The sequence below is a fragment of the Prionailurus viverrinus genome, chromosome F1 (assembly GCF_022837055.1).
Source record: "Prionailurus viverrinus isolate Anna chromosome F1, UM_Priviv_1.0, whole genome shotgun sequence".
Taxonomy (NCBI): Eukaryota; Metazoa; Chordata; class Mammalia; order Carnivora; family Felidae; genus Prionailurus; species Prionailurus viverrinus.
This window is the reverse complement of record NC_062577.1, coordinates 21,924,842-21,945,354: the sequence shown is the minus strand read 5'-3', so window position 1 is coordinate 21,945,354 and position 20,513 is coordinate 21,924,842. Positions and strand designations below refer to the sequence as shown.

At 38.5% G+C, this 20,513-nt stretch overlaps 1 protein-coding gene across 2 annotated transcripts in view; it reads left to right on the top strand.

Annotated features, from left to right (window-relative positions):
• The window catches only part of RGL1 (ral guanine nucleotide dissociation stimulator like 1), a 259,235-nt gene that overhangs the window by 164,031 nt on the left and 74,691 nt on the right, over positions 1 to 20,513 (top strand). For both annotated transcript variants that reach the window (XM_047840099.1, XM_047840100.1), the window contains one exon: positions 7,449 to 7,657. In XM_047840099.1, the coding sequence (XP_047696055.1) occupies positions 7,449 to 7,657 (209 nt within the window). The remainder of the gene's footprint in view (positions 1 to 7,448; positions 7,658 to 20,513) is intronic.

The window sequence follows — 20,513 nt, the reverse complement described above, 5'->3', positions numbered from 1 at the left end:
AGCATTCTGTTTCAGGCAGAAAAATAGCACATATAAGTGAAAGTATTTTATTTGGAAAATGTAGCAAACTCCCTGACATCCACCCAATTTTTGGATCTGCCTCCATAAAGACTTTGGAATCTTTTAAAGAGGACCAGAATGTCAGAAATAGGGATCTGTGTCAGGGAAGGTGGAGTCTGTTATGGGTTAACATTGGACCAAGCAGATTCACAGCCAGGAGGACTACTGTCTTTAGGAGATGGAAAACACAACTTCCTGTTTCCCCCTGAAGGGGGGGACTCTGAAGGGGTGATCTAAGGAACCCTGCTGGGACAGGATGGTGGAGGAGCTGGGATTTCGGTGTGATAAAACAACAGCCTTTGTTATTACAGTTCTCTTAGCATTTTCCTGAGGATGAAGGGTACTCATACATGCGGCTTCAAGTCAAGTCAGCTCTTGGGGATCTTACCAGAGGTGTTTAGAACATGTTTGTTTGTCAAGCACATGCTTCTCTACCTCTTCTCTTTTCACATGTCTACCTTTTCCTTAGTTCAGAGGCAGAATTTCTATCTCCTTTGAGATCAGAGGTCACAATGACAGCACAAATGCCTTAACTGGATGGGAACACAGAAAGAGAGAAATGTTCAACCAGAAGGAAGGTGTCTCCTGAATTTACCATTGACATAATCTGAGAGGGACTCCTGGGCAGCGGTATGCTGAATAAATCAGCTCTCCAGAACAAAAGCCCTAATTTGTGTGCAACTAGTCCGTTTCTATGGTGTAAATATTTCCACCATGACTGAACTCACAATACCAACGTGGTGTCATTGGACGGCGAATTGAGGAGGAGTGTGCACAATTGGCTTTTGCAAGTTGAACGTGCTGGTTCTGGCAGGCGCTCACTGGACCTTGTATGTTTGCATCATTAGGTGGAAGGTTATGTTGGCATGTGTATAAACCTGACAGCGGAGGTTTCTTCTGAGTTCTCACCCCAGAGGTGCTACCAGAGACCTGGTGGCATGCCAGTTTGTCACTGGGCAGATGCTTCTTCTAGTGCTTTGGCTCCTTTGCTCCTGGAACCTTCTTAATTTTGGTACTCTTCCAGATGCCATTCTCAGCCCTCTATTCTTCCTGTTCCACACAGTCTGCCTGGGAGAGGAAAGCCACTTTACTTGATGTAATGTCTACATACTTCCATCTTAGGTTCCTCTCCCAACTTTTAGATTTGTAACTGCCTGTTGGACTGTAATATTGGAAAATCCCGAAGACACTTCAACTTCTACATTTCTCTCTCTCTTTTTTTTTAAGTTTATTTCCTTATTTTGACAGAGGAAGGGGCAGAGAGAGAGGGAGAGAGTGAATGAGTGAATCCCAAGAAGGCTCTGCATCGTCAGCATGGGGCTCAATCTCACCACCATGAGATCATGACCTGAGCCGAACTCAAGACTCAGACACGTTCAACCAACTGAGCCACCCAGGCACCCCTCAAGTTCTACATTTGTAAATTGGAATTCCATACCTCTGCCCCACGAAAATCTGACTTCGCTTCCTCAACTTTCTTTCATATAGGTGGCATGATTATCGTTCCAGTCATTCACACTAAAACTCACGTAAATGTTCCAGATTCTTTTTCAGATCTTCATCCTCTGCATCCAGCTCTTCGCCAAGTCTTGACAATTCCTGAGTATTCCCTAAATATGTCCCTCCACCCAGCACTTTCTCTATTCTTATCGTTGTTACACAAGTTAAGGCCCTTACCATTGCTCATCTGGAGTATTAACAACTTTCTCACTGATTTTCTCAACTTTAAACTTCCCATCACATGTTTCTCCACATTGTGATTTCTTGGACCATGCTTAAAACTGTAGGAAATGGACTCTAAGCTTTTTAGGATTTGACCTGAGTCCTCCGTGATCAGGTAGCTCCCTGCTGACTCTCTGGCCAACCTGTCCATTCCTTTTGCCATGTTGCTTCCGTAGCCATGTTCCCTCCCATCACACCTCTTTTTTTTTTTTTTTTTTTTTTTTAATTTTTTAATGTTTATTTCTTTTTGAGAGAGAGAGGGGGGCAGAGAGAGGGGAGGAGCAGAGAGAGAAGGAGACACAGAATCGGAAGTAGGCTCTAGGCTCTGAGCTCCCAGCACAGAGCTCGATGCAGGGCTCGTACCCACGAGCCATGAGATCATGACCTGAGCTGAAGTTGGATACTTAACTGACTGAGCCACCCAGGTGCCCTGTCACACCTCTTTTCTTTTCTTTTTAAAAATTTTTATGTTTATTTATTTTTGAGAGAGAGACAGAGTGTGCGCGGGGAGGAGCAGAGAGAGAGGGAGTCACAGAATCTGAAGCAGGCTCCAGGCTCTGAACTGTCAGCACAGAGCCCGATGAGGGACTCGAACTCATGAGCCATGAGATCATGACTGAGCTGAAGTTGGACGCTCAGCCGACTGAGCCACCCAGACGCCCACACCTCTTTTCTTAATGTCTTTGTTTGTGCTGGTGTCTCTGTCTGCTGTGTCCTCCCCATCGTTGTTAACTCATAACTTAAAACCCGGTGTCGGAATCCCCTATTTAGGATGCCTTTTTTGATGCCATCTCTATGTTGGGTCTCTCCTGGTTCTTCCATGGTATCTGCCTATCTGTCTCTCCTTTTTTGTTTTGGGGGTTGTTTTTTTTTTTTTTCCCTCATTTCGCATCATAATGGTTTCTTTGTGTCTGTTTCCTCCACTAGACCCAGTAACCTGGGTGTCAGAACCGCATACTATTTACCTTTATGTCTCTACTATCTTATACGGTGCTTGACACACAGTACTGTTAGTTAATGTGTGGCCAAATAAACAAAAGAGAGATCCATGCTATACTCTTTGTATGCATTTAACATCGTGCTACCAAATAAAGATAAAAATACAGTGTGCCAGGTTAAGTTTGAAATTCACATAAACAACAAATAATGTTTCAGTATGAATAGGTCCTAAATATTACACGGGACATACTTATGCCCCCCAAGTTATTTTGTTATTCATTATTTACCTGAAATTAAAATCTAAGCATCCTGGCAAACTTAACCTAGAAAAAAATTGAGTTCATACCTGAAAGTTCACACAATGCAGAAGCTCACACTCAACTTGACATCACCTGCCCAGAAGCTCACACTGAAGTTGACATCACTTGCCCTAGGGTTTTGTACACGGTGCTTTGCATCTCTCCATGCCTTATGTGTAAAGAGCTCACAATACTCAGATGCACTGGCCTTGCCATACAGTCTGCCATGTGCCCTAACATACATACATGCGTTTGTTTCCTCTGCGTGGTAAGAACATTTCATCTATTCGTATCCGGGCAACAATACAGACAGACGCAGAGCTTTTTCGTGCATCCCGTCATGGTCTTTCCTGACCTATGGTGGTTTCTTGTTGCTGGATGGTGGGTTTTTTGAAACCAGGAGTATAGCACACCTTCCAAAGGCTATAAAATCTTAGATGTGGGTTTTAGATTTTGTCAGAGAGTTATGACTAGAAAACTACTCACTGTTTACATTTCTGCTCAGGCCAGGATGCCTGAGAGCTGACGTTCTGAAGGTTGAGCATGGCATGGACAAAGACGTCATACTGTCTCTAACGACCTTGTGGACGTAGCATGTCCCCTGTTAAAGTATCAGATGACTGATGTATTATTTTGATGGAAGGAAATTTTTTTTTCAAGTTAGAAACATTGAAGCTGTTAACGGTTTATGTTTTGGAAGGCGAAAGAGTGTATTTCTCCGTGACTGGCAACAGAATTGAAATATGGCACATTTCATCTCTCATCCCTCATGCCAGAATTAATAATTACGGAAATTCCTCAGCTAGGACAGTTGGGCAGAGTTGTAGATATTTACCCCATAGGAGTCAGGCATGTTCTCTCAGGAAAAGCTGACTTTTAATGGCAGAGAGATTGCCCCTCCACCCCACTCCAAAATCCTGAAACATTTTTGTGGCCTCGGTATCATGATCTTGTCAGTAAGACGATGGTCTCTGATTAAATCCAGATTGAGCTGTTTCCTGTTAGCGTGCTAACCCAGAGGGCAGGCTCAGCCCTCCGTGTATTGCTCTCTGAGTCTGGGTTATTAAACACTTGTCTGCCAAGGCTCGGTCCCTGCCTCCCTCACTTTTCTTTTAAACTAGGATTCAAAGGTATTGAGATATTACACACAGAAGAGATCCTAAACTCTTAAAAGGGTCCTATGGCTGTCGAGTATTTTGCTGCAAAAAAATTTGCTAAACTAAAATTTAACAAATTTTCCTCTAGTCTGACCATAAGGCAGAGTTACGTTTTCTGTTTCACTTTTATGTAATTTTATTTCAAAATAATTCCAGTAACAAGCAGATAATTGCCAAATTTTTGTGTCACAAAGAAACACTCCACTTGAGTGTTGGTAAATTAGGACTCGTGTTCAAAATCTTCCCTCTGTTCTAGCAAGTTGATATTAGGGTGCTTAGCAAATGTGCAGAAAATGGCATTGAGCAAGTGTTCTGACACCTTAACGTGCCTTGTTAATTTTTTTGTGAGAATGATTCTAGGCACCAGAGCAATTCCTGTGCTTCATTTTATATTGTCACTCATGCTCACTCATTGCACTTAGTGAATAATATTTTTCTTTTTTTTTTTAAATGTTTATTTATTTTTGAAAGATAGAGAGCAAGCGAGCGGGGGAGGGTGGACCCAGAATCCAAAGCAGGCTCCGGCTCTGAGCTGTCAGCACAGAGCTCAACGCAGGGCTCGAACTCACAAACCACAGGATCATGACCTGAGCTGAAGTCGGATGCTTAACTGACTGAGCCACCGAGGTGCCCCAATAATTTTTAAAATCTAAATAAGTCAAAGTATTTTATTAGCTATTCTCTTAGCTCAAACATGGTTCTTCCTAATGTACAGATGCAAACACTGAGGGACAAAAACCGTTATTGGGGAGGTATGGGGATCAGGCAAGCATACTGAGAGTTTTTTCCAGAGGAAAAGGAGGACCAAAAGGAAGCGACTGGGTTAATGAGTAACAGGATTCCATTCCCAAGGGAGAGCCTTGGCTTCCTGCCAACTCTGCTTTCTGGCAGGAAAGGGGACCCACTTCATCAGGCCCTTTGACAAACATTTTTCTCTGTGTGTGAAATTTTGGCTACATCGGTGCTCAGGGAAAAATCAGTTCTTTTAAATAGCTTTTACTTTCCATAAGAAAATATGTAAAGTGGAATTTGCATTGTGAGTAAAAGGAGAATCCTCAAATTACAAAATTGTTTGGTAAGGGAACATTGTCACAAGGTGAGGAAGCTTGATTTAGAACTAGAGCTTGAATATCCCTGGAGAATGAGAAGCCATTCCTGTCATTATTGTTAACGTTTGACACTGAAGCATGTTTTTTAAGCTGCTTTTTAATATTACCAGGTTGATCATTTGTTTGGGACCAGATCTTTTGAGTAAAACAGAAAAAACATCCCTACATTTTGGTATTAAGAAAGACGTCTAAGGGATATATAGATGTTTGAAGATAAAAATTAACATTGTATTTTATAATGTCTTTTTTTTTTTTTAGTGAAAAGTGGCAAAAGTGAATTATGGTTTAAACACATCGCAGTGACTTACTAAGCTAACATTTTCCAAAGTATGTTCATCCTGATGATCTGCAAGATGCTGGGAGAGTAAAGGGACTCCATTTGGAAGGATCATGTATCATGATTGTGTGTCCCTCTCTTAGAGTTTCATAACATGTTAGCATATTGAAGACTTTAAGAAATTCTGTAGTAAAGAAATGTATTTGACCTTGTTTTGCTCTGTAGTTCCCAAACTTGACCACAGGACCTTTTGTTTCAGAACTAGTGTTTTACCAGCACCCACGTAGGGCAGCACTGCAGCACTGTACTAACTGGTAAAACAAGTAATTAGACTTTGAAACCATATATCCTTTTCATTTATTGTTTCAGCTTAAAGTGAACTGACACTCCCGGGAGGATAGGTGGATACTATTAGGCCTATTTTAAAACTACATATACAGTGATAAAGAACAGTTATCAGGCCGTGATTGGAGTCAACGGGCAGAAGAGGTCTGCAGAAACATTTGGTATTTTGCCCAAACCAGATCCCTCCCTTAGTAAAGTGAAAGTATCCTTCGAGAATGAAATAAAGAAATAAAGTCATGCACTGTGGAAGCCTGAGTCTTAATGTTAAGTCCTGTTAGCAGTTAGACATAATGACATTAAGCTATTCTAACCCTTTTCTAAAAGCGATCGCCACCATTTCGGTCTTACTGGAAGCAATCTTGCCAGCTAATTTCCTTCCCGTGGTTTAACATCTGGCAGGCCAGGTGAAGAGAAAGCAAACATGCTACTTAGCACCGTGTCGTCATTTAGAGATTCAGTTCCCTCTTCTTTGCTCCTCTTCCTCAATTTTCGCATGTCTGGTTATTTCAATTTAGGAAAAGCTGAGATACAACAATTCAAACTTACAGTTCACAAAACCTGCCTGGCTATTGTTTGCATCACTGACAATGATTATTTGCTTTAGAAAAGGATCCTCTCAGTAGGTCATCTTCATGCTTATGAAGGACAAGTTAAGCTGAAAATTGCATCTTTGTATCATTTGTTAGGTGCAGATTTATTGTAGGATGTAAGGCACACCCCTGTTTTTCTTCATACTCAGTGTTCAAGCTTTACATATCTTTATCAATAGTCAGTTCTTATGTTTTGTGCAGTTGTACCTGCCAATATTATTTGCAATTTCATTCTCATGTGATGGCTACTTCTCATGAGCACATGTCTTTTCTTGTTCGTTGCAAGTCTCCAGAAATCAGAGATCATACACCCATCCACCCTTCCCATTACTCCCCAGAGGTTAGCCCAGGGCCGCTTGGTATAAGCCACTTCTTGGTCAGTTACGTTGATTGCTGATGATAGTGAATCAGGAAGGATATTGCTTCTTGTGGACTGAAGAACACCGGATCATGGTCACATCTCCGTAGATATCCGAATATACTCCTGATTTTTCAGCCTAGCGATATGATGTCAACCGGCTCATACAAATCCTAAAAATTTAACAATCAGCTCTCCAAAGCCAGTAGGAGTCTGCTCCACCACTGTAGGAGCTGTCTTTAAGAATGAGTTTGACAACTTACCATGGAACAGTACAAAGGGGATGATTGATAACTTTTGCTAAACTTGATCCTGAGGTCATGGAAAACATTCTTGATAAAATAGGCCAGCAACCTAATTCTTTATAGGGGATTAAGTAGAGGCAGGTGTAAGCACTATGAAATAAAGCAGCATGAATATCATCACCACCTCCTCACTCTACTACACCCATGGGTGAGAGGATTGTTTTACGTGGCTTGAGGGGAATTAAGAGCACGGAAAACACGATAGTCTATGCTTCCACTGGTCCACTGATTGTGGTTTTCCTTTAGGGAGCATTTCGCCTGATCATAATCATGAATTTCTTGTACAGGTTGAAGGGGACCAGCTGCCTCCAGGACACACAGTCAGTCAATATGAGACCTGTAAGATCAGGACCATAAAAGCTGGCACCTTGGAGAAGCTTGTGGAGAACCTGCTGACGGCGTTTGGGGACAATGACTTTACCTATATCAGCATCTTTCTGTCAACATACAGAGGCTTTGCCTCCACCAAAGAGGTGCTGGAGCTGCTGCTGGACAGGTAAGAATCCAAAGGAGTTTGAGAGATGACAGAAATGCGAGAAAGGCCTTGTGCAGGGTGAAGACCTGAGTTTCAGACTCACCTGCACTTGGTATGCTGAGAGGGATGTGTGAGAAAGGACCCACTGGAAGGAACAAACTTTGGAACAGGTGGCACAAAGACTTTTCAAGAGCCACGTTATGGTTTATTTCTGGTAGATATACCTTAGAAGAATCTATGGAAAACTCTATGAAATCTTTGGGAGTACCTGCCACAAATGTATACTCCATTGTGTATAGATTGCAGTTACTGTTTGCCCCCCTAAAATTTTCTCCATATTTTAATAGTTCTATATTATTCTAGTAAATAAGCAATTAACTAGGAATCTTACTGAGTTGTTGGGAGAATTAAATATGCTAATATGTGTGAAGTATGGAGCTCAGTATTAGATCCATAGGAAGAATCTAATGGATGGCAGCTTTAATATAATGATGATGATAATATTATTAACAATTACAATGCAGTGACTGCTCTCTGAATATTATCCTCGGTTTATGTTGTTAGGTCATATGTTACAGATAGCAGAGCAGTGTATATTATATTTTACACATTAATAATTCTGTTTCCCCTCCTTAGTTTTGCCTTATTTATAATTAAACTTGACCTTTTAATAAATTGTTATTAAATTGACTTGATACTGGGAGGAAGAAAAACCATCAGCCAAACAATTGTTTTAGAGACATGAGAGTTGTCATTTTAAATCGTTATAGTTTGGAGTTTCCTGCATAAGAAAGGAAATGAGATAGGCTTTTTTTGTTGGAGTAGTTGAATACTGACTTTTAACTAGGTTTTTAAAAAATTTTGAAGTGTTCTGTGCCCATAGAAGGGTATAAAAAGAAACATTCATGTTTTCTCATATTGCTACATTTCCCCAAATATCTTTTATTAGGCTTTTAAAAAATTGTAGAACTGGGAAGAAGAAAATTGGACCATAATCTAATTAATTAGGCAGATAACACATATTAACATTTTAAAAATAGAAGTATCCGTGTGTATAGAGAAAAGTTCAAACAATTCAGAAAATTATAAAAAGTAAACATTTTTCATTCCTCCTGGGTAATCACTGTAAACCATTCCTTTTGTATTCTTCCCCAAATTTTCTGGGCTTATCTACATGTACCTAAATACACATTTATATAAATATACATCATATTTATTCATATATGATATTTATCAAAAATATTTTTTTATATGACATAAATAGAATCATAGTACAGTCTGTTCTGCAACTTTGGTTTTTTACTTACCTGTTTTGGAGATTTTTTATTCATTAAGAGAATTAATGTATGTGAAAGGCTTAGAACAGTGGCTGGCATATTGAAAGCTCAAGAAATGTAAGTTATTGTCATTTCAAAATCACATATAGATGTATTTACCATATTCTTTTTGGTGGCCTTAGTAGTATTTATTGAGTAGGTTATTCTATGGGTGGACAGTTAAGCTCACTCCAGTTTTTTAATTTGTTTTTAAAATTTTTATGTATTAAAATGTTTTTAATGTTTATTTTTGAGAGAGAGAAAGAGCAGGGGGAGGGTGCAGAGAGAGAGGGAGACACAGAATCTGAAGAAAGCTTCAGGCTCTGAGCTGTCAGCACAGAGCCTGATGTGGGGCTCGAACTCATGAGCCCTGAGATCACGTGACATGAGCTGAAGCCAGATGCTTAACCGACTGAGCCACCTGGGTGCCCCTGTTTTTAAAATGTTTGAACAATGCTGCAAAGAGTATCTTTGAATATATACCTTCCAAGTACTTGTGTGAGAATTCTGTAGGATCATTTCATAGAAGAGTGGTGGATAGGACAAAATATATAAATATTTTAAAATGTCAAAGATATTGGGGCACCTGGATGGCTCAGTCGGTTAAGTGTCCGACTTCGGCTCAGGTCATGATCTCACAGTTCATGGGTATGAGCCCCGCGTCGGGCTCCGTGCTGACAGCTCAGCGCCTGGAACCTTCTGCGGATTCTGTGTCTGCCTCTCTCTCTGTCCCTCCCCCACTCACCTCTGTCTCTCTGTCTCAAAAATAAATAAACATTAAAAAAATAAAATAAAACGTGAAAGATATTGCTAAATTGTCCTTCAGAAAGTTGCACCAACCACATTTCTGTTCACAGAGAATGAGCGGCCTGTTCCCTTGCTTTCCCCACACCCTTGTGACCTGTGAATATTTTCACCTCTGCCATTGAAACCATCTCTACCGTCGTCTGTCCATTGAAAAATAGCTTATTGTTTTTTTAAGTTTCTTACATTTGTGAGTGAGGTTTAGCATCTTTCAAACATTTGCTGGGCTTTTGTGTTTTTCTGTTTACATCTTTTCATATCCTTTACTTATTTTTATTTGGGACTATTATCATCTACTTATAACTGTTTAATATATTATGACGTTATTTTTTTGCTTATCATGTGTTGAAAATATTTCTCCCAGTTTGTCCCTTGGTTTTAAAAGTTGTTCATTAATATTTTCCATGAAGACATTTAAAATAATTTTTATGTGGTCATCTCTATCAGTCTTAAATAAGGCTTAAATAAGGTATTTTCCTCATAGATGCAATGTAGAGTGAAATCATCTGGACCAACGTTTATTCATATGTTCATATTCAGGAACATTGAAAAATGCCTATCCTTTATCATACATTGATCTGGGTCTCATAACTCTGGACTTCAGCATAGATAAGAAATTCTGTAGTTTTTTGTATGCACTTTAAATGTTAAGCTCTTAAAAATGTTAAGCCTGGAGTATAAACTTGTGGGATTAGTAAGTCATTTCTTTCATAGTTTGTTTGCTTGTGTAATATCAACACCTATAAATAGAGCTTGGAGAAGTGTATGAATTTTCCTTCTAGTCACATATATGGAAAGGATGCAGTGTATGCAGACAGTATGAGGAAATAGGTCAACACATCAAAAACTCCTACAAGTTTTCTTTGGAATTGACAACCTCTTTTTCTTATGGGTAGCTCTACTGATAATAGGCCACAGATGTCCACAGCCAGTAAAGAAGCGCATGTGAATTCCAGCTGTTCATCATAAGTAGTGGACATACACACAGGAACTAGAGTGTTTAGTCTGTGACTCATGTACATCCAGCGTTTATTTGATGATTTTTTAAATCTTCCCTTTGTTCTTTTATAGGAGGTACACATTTTTTTATTTTTAAAAGATTAACTGGATGACAGTTATTAAATAACGGAATCAACATGAATTCAAATTACATTCAGTTCAAACTATCATTTAAGGTATAACTGAACGAAAGAGTTAAGGTTTATCTTGACCTGTTGGATGAGCCAAGGCTTGGCCTTAAATTTCATCTCCTACTCCTGTCCTTTGCTTGCCTCTGAAATGAATGGAATCAACAAGTGCCAAATGCCTATAAAATACCCGGGACTCAGCAAGACACTATTTGGGTGAAACAGAAATATAGGACTTGGTCGTTTTTCACCCTTGTGGTGAATTTACTGTGAAGCTGTTGGTACTTAACCTCCAGGGACCCTCACTTACTTGCAATACTGTCTACATCATTTATATTCACAGTATTGTAATCTTTTTCTTAGAGAGGACCCTTCAAATTACATATGCTGTGCAAAACCTGGTTGCACTCCCTGAGAACTTAGTATTTTACTGCAAAAGATAAGGCTTACACTCATAAAACAAGTAGACAACCACTTAAGGTGGTGTAAAAAATGAAACTGTAACATGTTCTGCGGAAGTTCAGAGAAATAAATCTTGTTTATTTTGCTTCCTCCGTGGAAATGTGGATTTGTCCATGTATGTACGCACTTCAATATGAATATTTCTCCCATTTCCCACTCACTTAGATCTTGTGACCAGATGTTCATCTTTGTTCAGTTTTAACCAAAATACAGATTCTGTGAAACACTTGATTCTTAAATTGGCCGTTGTGAGTTTTCGTGTCTGTAATTGGGACGTAAGCAATTAAATTGCACAAACTTACCTACCCTGAAGATGAGTTTGATATACTATTTTTTTGTTAGTAAATTGTGGTATACTTGTTTGTGAGTCTCTGATATAACTTTTTATGATTTCTCTTAGTTTCTTAATAGTAGATTGCTTATCTTTTGTGAAATCAACACCGGGAAGTTACTATAGGATGTGCTAATCCTAACAAGTCAAGAATGGATTGAAGGCAGGTGCTGTAGTCTTTCTTGTGCCCCCAGAGGGAAGCTTATTTGAAGTCGAACTTTGATTTTCCTTAAGACTTCCAATCATGTGGCTTTTCTTGTATGGAGCTTTATGTAATTAAAAAAGTCCTTTTATATACGTTTTTTTCATTCTGCTAACATGAGTCCTTGTGATTGACCAATAGAAAGCAGCTTGAAGTCATATATGGCTAATTCCATGCATTTGCTTTATCTCTTACTTGGAGTTGTCAGCAGTTCACCAAGAATCCAGTTTTCTGTGCTTCTCACCATGGTTCAGTTAATTCTAGGGCTCACAGACTTCATTTTTAACCTAAGAGAAAGTTTTGGATTGTGGCTTAGCTCTTTGTGTTAGACCTTTGTGATTTTGTTTTCTCTAACTTCACACATACATTCCACTTAAACATATATTCTTTCCACCATACCCTTAAAAAAAGTAAGGGAGTTAGGTACCACTGAAAATACTTAACCTCAAATGTAGGGAGAATCCTGTCTCAGCTAGTGACCCTCACTGAGGACCATGAAATGTTTGTACACATAGCTAGATTTTTCTTCAGACAGCTGTCATTAGCTACTTTTGGCCTATTCTTGATCATTCTCCTTGATCTGTAACTTTCATATCAGAAGTAAGAAGACTTCCAAAGACAAACAATAGTGGTGAATAGGTCTCCAGAAACTTTTGGTAAGTCACTATTGGCGCTCAGTTCACAGTTTGGGAAGGACTGGGCAAATCTGAACTGACTCTTGGTAGCAAGTGAATTCTTCCAGTAGAGGACCTTTGGAGAGGATAAAGGTGGAAGGCATCCATAAACATGGTACTTTCAGACCAATCTGACTTGAATTTGCTTGCTTAGGTCACGGAGAAGAGACTAACTCAGTGGCTCTTTGAACTTACTTCCTCTATCCATGTTTTCTGGCCATGTATTTTCACAGGCTTTATCTCAGTTTATTTATCATTATATTACCCCCCCCCCATGTTTGCAGATGAGAAAATTGAGGCCCAGAAACATTTAATCAGTGAGTGGCAGAGCTGGAATTAAAACCTACCTCTTTCTGATTTAGAATCTCTTTCTAAGCATACCATATCACTTCCCTTGATTTGTTAATGCCATTTTAAAGGAAGGGCTGATTTGGGGATACCCCTCAGCTATCCTCAATTGATTTTCCTTGGAAACTACATTACTCTCTTCACATAGTTGTGAGCAATTCACTTGAACATCAATGTTCCTGTTCATTCCTCTATTCAAATGATAGTTACCAGATGTTTAATATGTACCACATCCTGTACTGTACAAGGTGCTGTATGGTAGACCATATACACAAGGTGTATATGGTAGACAAACTGGTCATGACTCCTGTATTCTTCATACTTAATGGCTAGTGGGGAAGAGTAACATTAAATCACCATACAAATCAATGTGTATAGTTAAAATTGATACAATCCTTGGGACATAAGAACTAGATTCTGTGACAGAGACAATTAAGAGAGGATTTGGGGAGGTGGATATTACCCAAACAAAACTGGATGTTGGCCAGTGATTTGGGGTGTTTAACTAGGTCACGGACCATCAAGGTCACAGCTGGGTCTGTGTGTCTGGAGTGTTTCTGTTTATTCGATGTGCTCCGGCCAGATCCACTAACCTGAATCTGCTGCTTCCCAAAGGGGACTCTTCTTGGAGGACAAGAGTACAGTAAATGAGAAAGTTTTGGAGGATTTATGCAAATACATTATCACTATGGAGATAGTAATCTTAAATTCATACTTTATGATGCCTGGAATAATAACACATTCATATGTAAAATAGGATGTACCAATAACCAGCAAGAACGGAGCTGATCTTACTAAGTGAAGCCAGTTTTTTCCACAGCACAGAGAAGAGTCAGTCAAATACAAAGCTTGACAAAATAAGTTATTCAGAGGAAGACATACCATATGATTTCACTCATATGTGGAATTTAAGAAACAAAACAAGCAAATATAAAAAGAGAGAGAGAGAGAGTGGGAGAGAGAGAGAGAGAGAGAGAGAGAGAGAGAATGAGAAACAGACTCTTAACTGTAGAGAACAAATTGATGATTACCAGAGGAGAGAGGGAAGGGGAATGGGTTAAGTAGATGATGGGAATTATGAAGGGCACTTGTGATGAGCACAGGATGATGTATAGAAATGTTAAATTACTGTATTGTACACTGGAAACTGATATAACACTGTATGTTAACTAACTGGAATTAAAATAAAAATTTAAAAAAATATGAAGCTTGAAAATATTTTGTTTCCATAGATTTTGTCATAATGCCAAATATGCTTCCATTTCCTTTCAGAGTTTTAGGATACTTTATGGGAAAAGCAATTTTCCCGTCTTTTAGTTTTGAGATTCATGTGCTAAGCATAGAGTGTAATGGGTTCAGGAGTCAAAAGTGAATTTGATACCAGTTTTGCACTCCTGACTTGCTCTGCAACATTGGACAAGTTACTTTATCTTACTAGCTTCAGGTTCCTTATCTCTAACATTAGAATGAACAATAACCCTAATATAGGGTTATTATGAGGCTTAAGCTCAATAATATGAAGTTCTTAGTATAGTGGCTGGCAAATATTAAGTGCTTAGGAGATTACCATTAGTTTTGATTTCTTCATGGAGCTTAATACTTTTGAAATTATCTTTCTTATTTATCTTTCTCATTTCTTGACTGTCTTCCCTACTTAGCGACCATGTCTGTCTTGTTCACAGCTGAATCCTTAGAGAGGAATGGTATGTGGCAGTAGGTACTTAGGAACCATCTAACAAGTAAATAATGCTTTATATGTTATTCATGTCTGTCATGAGCCCTTGCGTTGGAAGGTACAATAGTGAACATTACCCAGAATCTGCACCCATTTAGTGGGATAGACAAATCTAAAGACTTGTACCATTATTGTCAATGCAGTACTTTAAAAGACTATTTTGGCGGGCACCTGGGTATGTCGGTCAGTTAAGTGTCTGACTTTGGCGCAGGTCATGATCTCACCATTTGTGGGTTCGAGCCCCACATAGGGCTCTCTGCTGTCAGTGCAGGGCCCACTTCGTATCCTCTGTCTCCCTCTCTCTCTGCCCCTTTCCTGCTCACACACACGTTCTCTCTCTCCTTCAAAGATAAATAAATATTAAAAAAAAATTTTTTTTTTTTAAATAGGGGCACCTGGGTGGCTCAGTCGTGTAAGTCCAGCTTAGGCTCAGGTCATGATCTCACTGCTTGGGAGTTTAAGCTCTGCATCAGGCTCTATGCTGACAGCTCGGAGCCTGGAGCCTGCTTCAGATTCTGTCTCCGTCTCTCTGCCCCTCCACTACGCATGCTCTGCTTCTCTCTGTCTCTCTCTGTCTCTGTCTCTCTCTCTCTGTCTTTCTCTCTCAAAAAATATAAAATGAAACCTTAACAAAATTAAAAAAAAATTTTTTAAAAAGACTATTTTTTATAGAAGTTTAAGGTTCATAGCAAAAATTGTGGAAAGTATAGAGATTTTCCACATACTTCCTGCCCCCACACATACCCCCACTGTCAACATCCCCCACTAGAGTGGTACATTTGTTACAATCATTGACACATCATTATTGCCCAAAGTCCATAGTTTACATTAGGTTTCACACTTGGTGTTGTATGTTCTGTGGGTTTAAACAAATGTATAATGACATGTATCCATTATTATACTATCATACAGAATAGTTTCACTACCCTAAAAATCCTCAGTGTTCTGCCTGTTCATCTCTCCCTTCCCCCACCCCAGTACCTGATAATCACCGATCTTTTCACTGCCTCCATAGTTTTGCCTTTTCCAGAATGTCATATAGTTGGAATCATACGGCATGTAGCCTTTTCAGCTTGACTTCTTTCACTTAGTAGCATGTAATTAAGCTTCTCCATGTCTTTTCACAGCTTAATAGCTCATTTCTTTTTAGTGCTGAGTAACATTCCATTGTCTGAATATAATGGTGGACAAACTGCTCATGACTCCTGTATTCATTTTCTCTCAAAAATTAAACATTAAAAAAAAGAAATAAAAGGACATTGTTATATCCAAGGTCATCTGAGTTTTCTCCTAAGTAATTGTCTAGAAGTTTTATAGCTTGTTTTACATTTAGGTCTGTGATCCATTTTGAGTTGATTTTTATGAAAGGTGTAGGGTCTGTGTCTAGATTAATTTTTTTTTGCATGTGGATATCCAGTTCTTCTATCACTCATCATTTGTTGAAAAGACTATCTTTGTTCCATTGTATTGCTTTTGCTCCTTTGTTGAAGATGAGTTGACTGTATTCATGTGGGTTTATTTCTGGTTCTCTCTTCTGCCCCACTGATCTATTTGTTTTCACCAGTACCATATAGTCTTGATTACTGTAGTTGTATACAGTAAGTCTTGAAGTCAGGTAGCATCAGTCCTAAGACTTTGTTTATTCTCCTTCTATATTGAATTGGTTGTTCTGGGTCTTTTGCCTCTCCAAATAAACTTTAGAATCCATTTCTCAATATCCACAAATTAACTTCCTGGGATTTTGATTGAGAATGGGTTGAATTTATAGATCCAAGTTGGGAAGAACTGACATCTTGACAATATTGAGTCTTCCTATCCATGAATATGGAACATTTCTCTCTTTATTTAGTTCTTCCTTGATATCTTTCATAAGAGTTTTGTAGTTTAGGATTGTAAAGGATTGTAAAATCCTTTGCATTTTTTTTAAAGATTTATACACAGGTATTTTATTTTGGGGGAAGTGCTAATGTAATGTGTTCTTAATTTCAAATTCCACTTGTTCATTGCTGGTATATAGGAAAGCAATTAACTTGCATGTTAACCTTGTATTCTGCAATCTTATTATAATCACTTTTTCTTTTTTTTTAATTTTTTTAACGTTTATTTTTATTTTTGAGACAGAGAGAGACAGAACATGAACGGGGGAGGGTCAGAGAGAGAGAGACACAGAATCCGAAACAGGCTCCAGGCTCTGAGCTGTCAGCACAGAGCCCGACGCAGGGTTCGAACTCACGGACCGCGAAATCATGACCTGAGCCGAAGTCAGCCACTTAACCGACTGAGCCACCCAGGCGCCCCTATAATCACTTTTTCATTCCCAGAGGTTTTGGTTGATTTTTTTCAGATTTTCCACATAGATAATCATGTCAGTGTGCAAAGAAAGATAGTTTTATTTTTTTTCTTACAAATCTGTATACTTTTACTTCCTTTTCTTGGTTTTGTTTTTGCTTTTTGTATTAGCTAGAATTTCCAGTACAGTGTTTAAAACCAGTGGTGAGAGGTGACATCTTCCTTTGTTCCTGATCTTAGTGGGAAAGCTTTGAGTTTCTCATTGTTAAATATGTTACCTGTAGATGTTTATAGATGTTATTTATCAAGTTGAGGAAATTTTTCCCTATTCCTAGTCTGTTGACAGTTTCATCACAAATGAATGTTTGATTTTGTCATATACTTTTTCTGTATCTGTTGATATGATCATGTGATTTTTTGTTATTAACCTATTGGTGTTATGGATTACATTAACTGGTTTTCAAATGTGAACCAGTTTTGTATACTTGGAATAAATCCAATTTGGTTATGGTGTATAATTCTTTTTTACACTGTTGGATTTGATTTGTTAATTTTTTGAGAATATTTGTATCTATATTCATGAGAGATACTGGTCTGTAGTTTTCTTTTCATATAATGTCTTTGTCTAGTTTTGGTTTTAGGTTAATACTGCCCTGTAGAATGGCCAACTCATTATAGAATGAGTTAGGAAGTAGTCCCTCTGATCCTGGTTTCTGGAAGATGTTTTAGAGATTGATATAATTTCTTCCTTAAATGTTGGTAGACTTTACCAGTGAACCCATCTGGACCTGATGCTTTCTGTTTTGGAAGGATATTGATTATTGATTCAATTTCTTTAATATAGGTCTATTCAGAGTGTCTGCTTTTTCTTGTGTGAATTTTATGTAGCTATGAATTTCTGACCTATATCATGTTCCTTCTCTCTGAGGAACTTCTTTTAACATTTCTTGCAAGGCAGGTCTACTGGCTAAAAATTCCCTCAATTTTTGTTTTTGTTCATTTGAGAAAGTTTTATTTCTCCTTCACTTTTGAAGGATAGTTTTGAAGAGTACAGAATTCTAGGTTGATGGGGTTTTCTCTCAACATGTTAAATATTTCCATTCACTTTCTTCTTGCTTAGCTTCTGAGAAGAATTGGATATAATTCTGATTTTTGTTCCCTTATAGGTTGTTTTTTGTTTTATTTTGTTTGCTGTGGCTTTTTTCAAGATTTTTCTTTGTCTTGATTTTCTGAAGTTTGAATATGATATGCCTAGGTGTGGTATTTTGGGCATTTATTCTTCTTGGTGTTCTCTGAGCTTCTTGGATTGGTGGTTTTGTGTCTGACATTAATTTGGGGAAATTCACATTCATTATTATTCCTTCATTATTCCTTCAAATATTATTTCTGTTTCTTCTCCATTTGGTATTCCCATTACACATATATTATACCTTTTGTAATTGTTCCATAGTGCTTGATAGTCTGGTTTTTTTTGGGGGGGGTATTGTTTGTTTTTGTTTGTTGGTTTGCTTTTCAGTTTTAGAAGTATCTATTTTTATATTCTCAAGTGTAGAGAGTCTTTCTTCAGCCATGCCCATCTATTAATAGGTCCGTAAAAGGCATTCTTCATTTCTGTTACAATGTTTTGATTTCTAGCATTTCTTTAAAAAATTTTTAAATTTTCATTTCTCTGCTTACATTATCCATCTGTCCTTGTATATTGTCTATTTTTTCCATTCAATTCCTTAGCATGTTGTTCATAGTTAAAAGAAATTTCTAACCTGATAATTCTACCATTCCTGCTATATCTGACTCTGGTTCTGATGCTTGTTCAGTCTCTTCAAAATGTGATGGGGTTTTGTTGTTGTTGTTGTTGTTGTTGTTGTTTTTAACATGCCTTGTAATATTTTGATGAGAGGTGGATATGATGTACCCAGTAAAAGGAAATCAATCTTTCATAATGTACTTGTAATGTGGGGGAAAGGGAAGCATTCTATAGTTTTATGATTAGGTTCAGTCTAACTGTGAGCCTCTGCCCCTGGACCATGAACTTCACCAGTGCTTCTTAGTTGCTTTGTTGCTTTTTCTCCTCCTGTCCCTTAGGGAAAGGATAACTAATGTGGAGGGACCTGGAGATGGGTATTTCCCTCAGCAAGGACCCCCCCCCCCCGCAGGACCTGGAGGGGTTCCTACACAAGTTCCTCCCTTGGACTAATGTCCCCCCTCACCTCTGTCCCACATGACTTGGAACTGAACTAATGTTTTCCTTAAAAAAAAAAAAAAGAAAGAAAGAAAAGAGAGAGGAAAGTGAATTAGACTCCAAATTCAGATTTTCCCTGCTGTGGCTGGACCCCTGACTCTCTACTGACCTTGTTTTCTCAGGATGGATTTTTGCTGTTTGGTTTTCAGTACCTGCCTCAGGTAGAATGAGAAAAAGCAACTAAACAACTTATCAGCTAGCAACTAAGGCTAGAGAAGGCCTATTTTCCTTTCCCTGGGTAGATGAGGCTCTGGTAAAATTGTTTTACTGAGAGCAGGTGTTCTTATGAACGAAGTACTCTGGTGTATTTCAAGATGGTTCCTTTTCACCTTCCCATGTTAGAAGTACCAGGAGACATTTCTCTGATATTTTCATGGGAAGCTGTTCAAGTTCGTGGAGGTAAAACTCACCAAAGTGTGGCAGCCTCTCTGTGACTGGGTCCCCCTGTAGTTTCTCTCTCTTAGTCTTGTCCACACTGAACCTCCAGCAATTCATCAATTACAATTCAGGTTTTCCATTTCTGCTCCGATAAGTTATGATTCATTGTATCTGCCTGTCTGTCTCTTCAGTAAGGAGCAGTGGTTTGCCCTGTGGCCTTACTTTTCTGATGGATCTGAGAATAGTTGTTCATTTTCCAGTTTCATCAGCTTTTCGCTTGTTAGGGTGCAGTGGCTATTTGTAAGCTCTTTACATGCTGGACTGGAAACTGGAAGTTCTTTTTGCCCATTTTTAAATAATGTTGTGCAATTTCTTACTGTTGAATTTTAAGAGTTTTTGTATATTTTGGATAGTAGTTTTTTATCATATATGTCTTTTGAAAATATTTTCTTCCCCTTTGTGGCTTTATTCTCATTTTCTTGAGTGCATGTACACTTTTAAGAAAAATCTTTTTTCCCCCTAGAAGCTGTGAGGTGCTCATAGTAAACCTTCTTTCAAAAGCTTATAACAAAATACATTCAGCTCTCAAATGCTTTCTTAGCATGAGAAGCTGGGTAAGTATTTTGAGATGTTAAACCTCATTTAAAAATAATTTTTTAATTTAGTTCTGGAATTAGACTATGCACTTGCCCAAGATTCCTAGATCTCACTGGTATGCAGTGCTCATGAGGTTCCATTACTTCCTTCTCTTTTAGTGGGAGGCAAATTTTATAATATCTTCCCTCTGCTCTTTCAGGTCCAAGTACAGAGGGTTGTGAGCAGAGAGTTCTTAGGAGCAAATTCTAGAATCTAACCTTAGACGAGGGCCTCACAGCATCTTAACAGTGGTCACCATAGCTCAATGCCAGGTGCTGGTCTCTTACAGCAGTAACACTTAAATGTCACTCTTAAACTCATAGCATGATTTTTCCC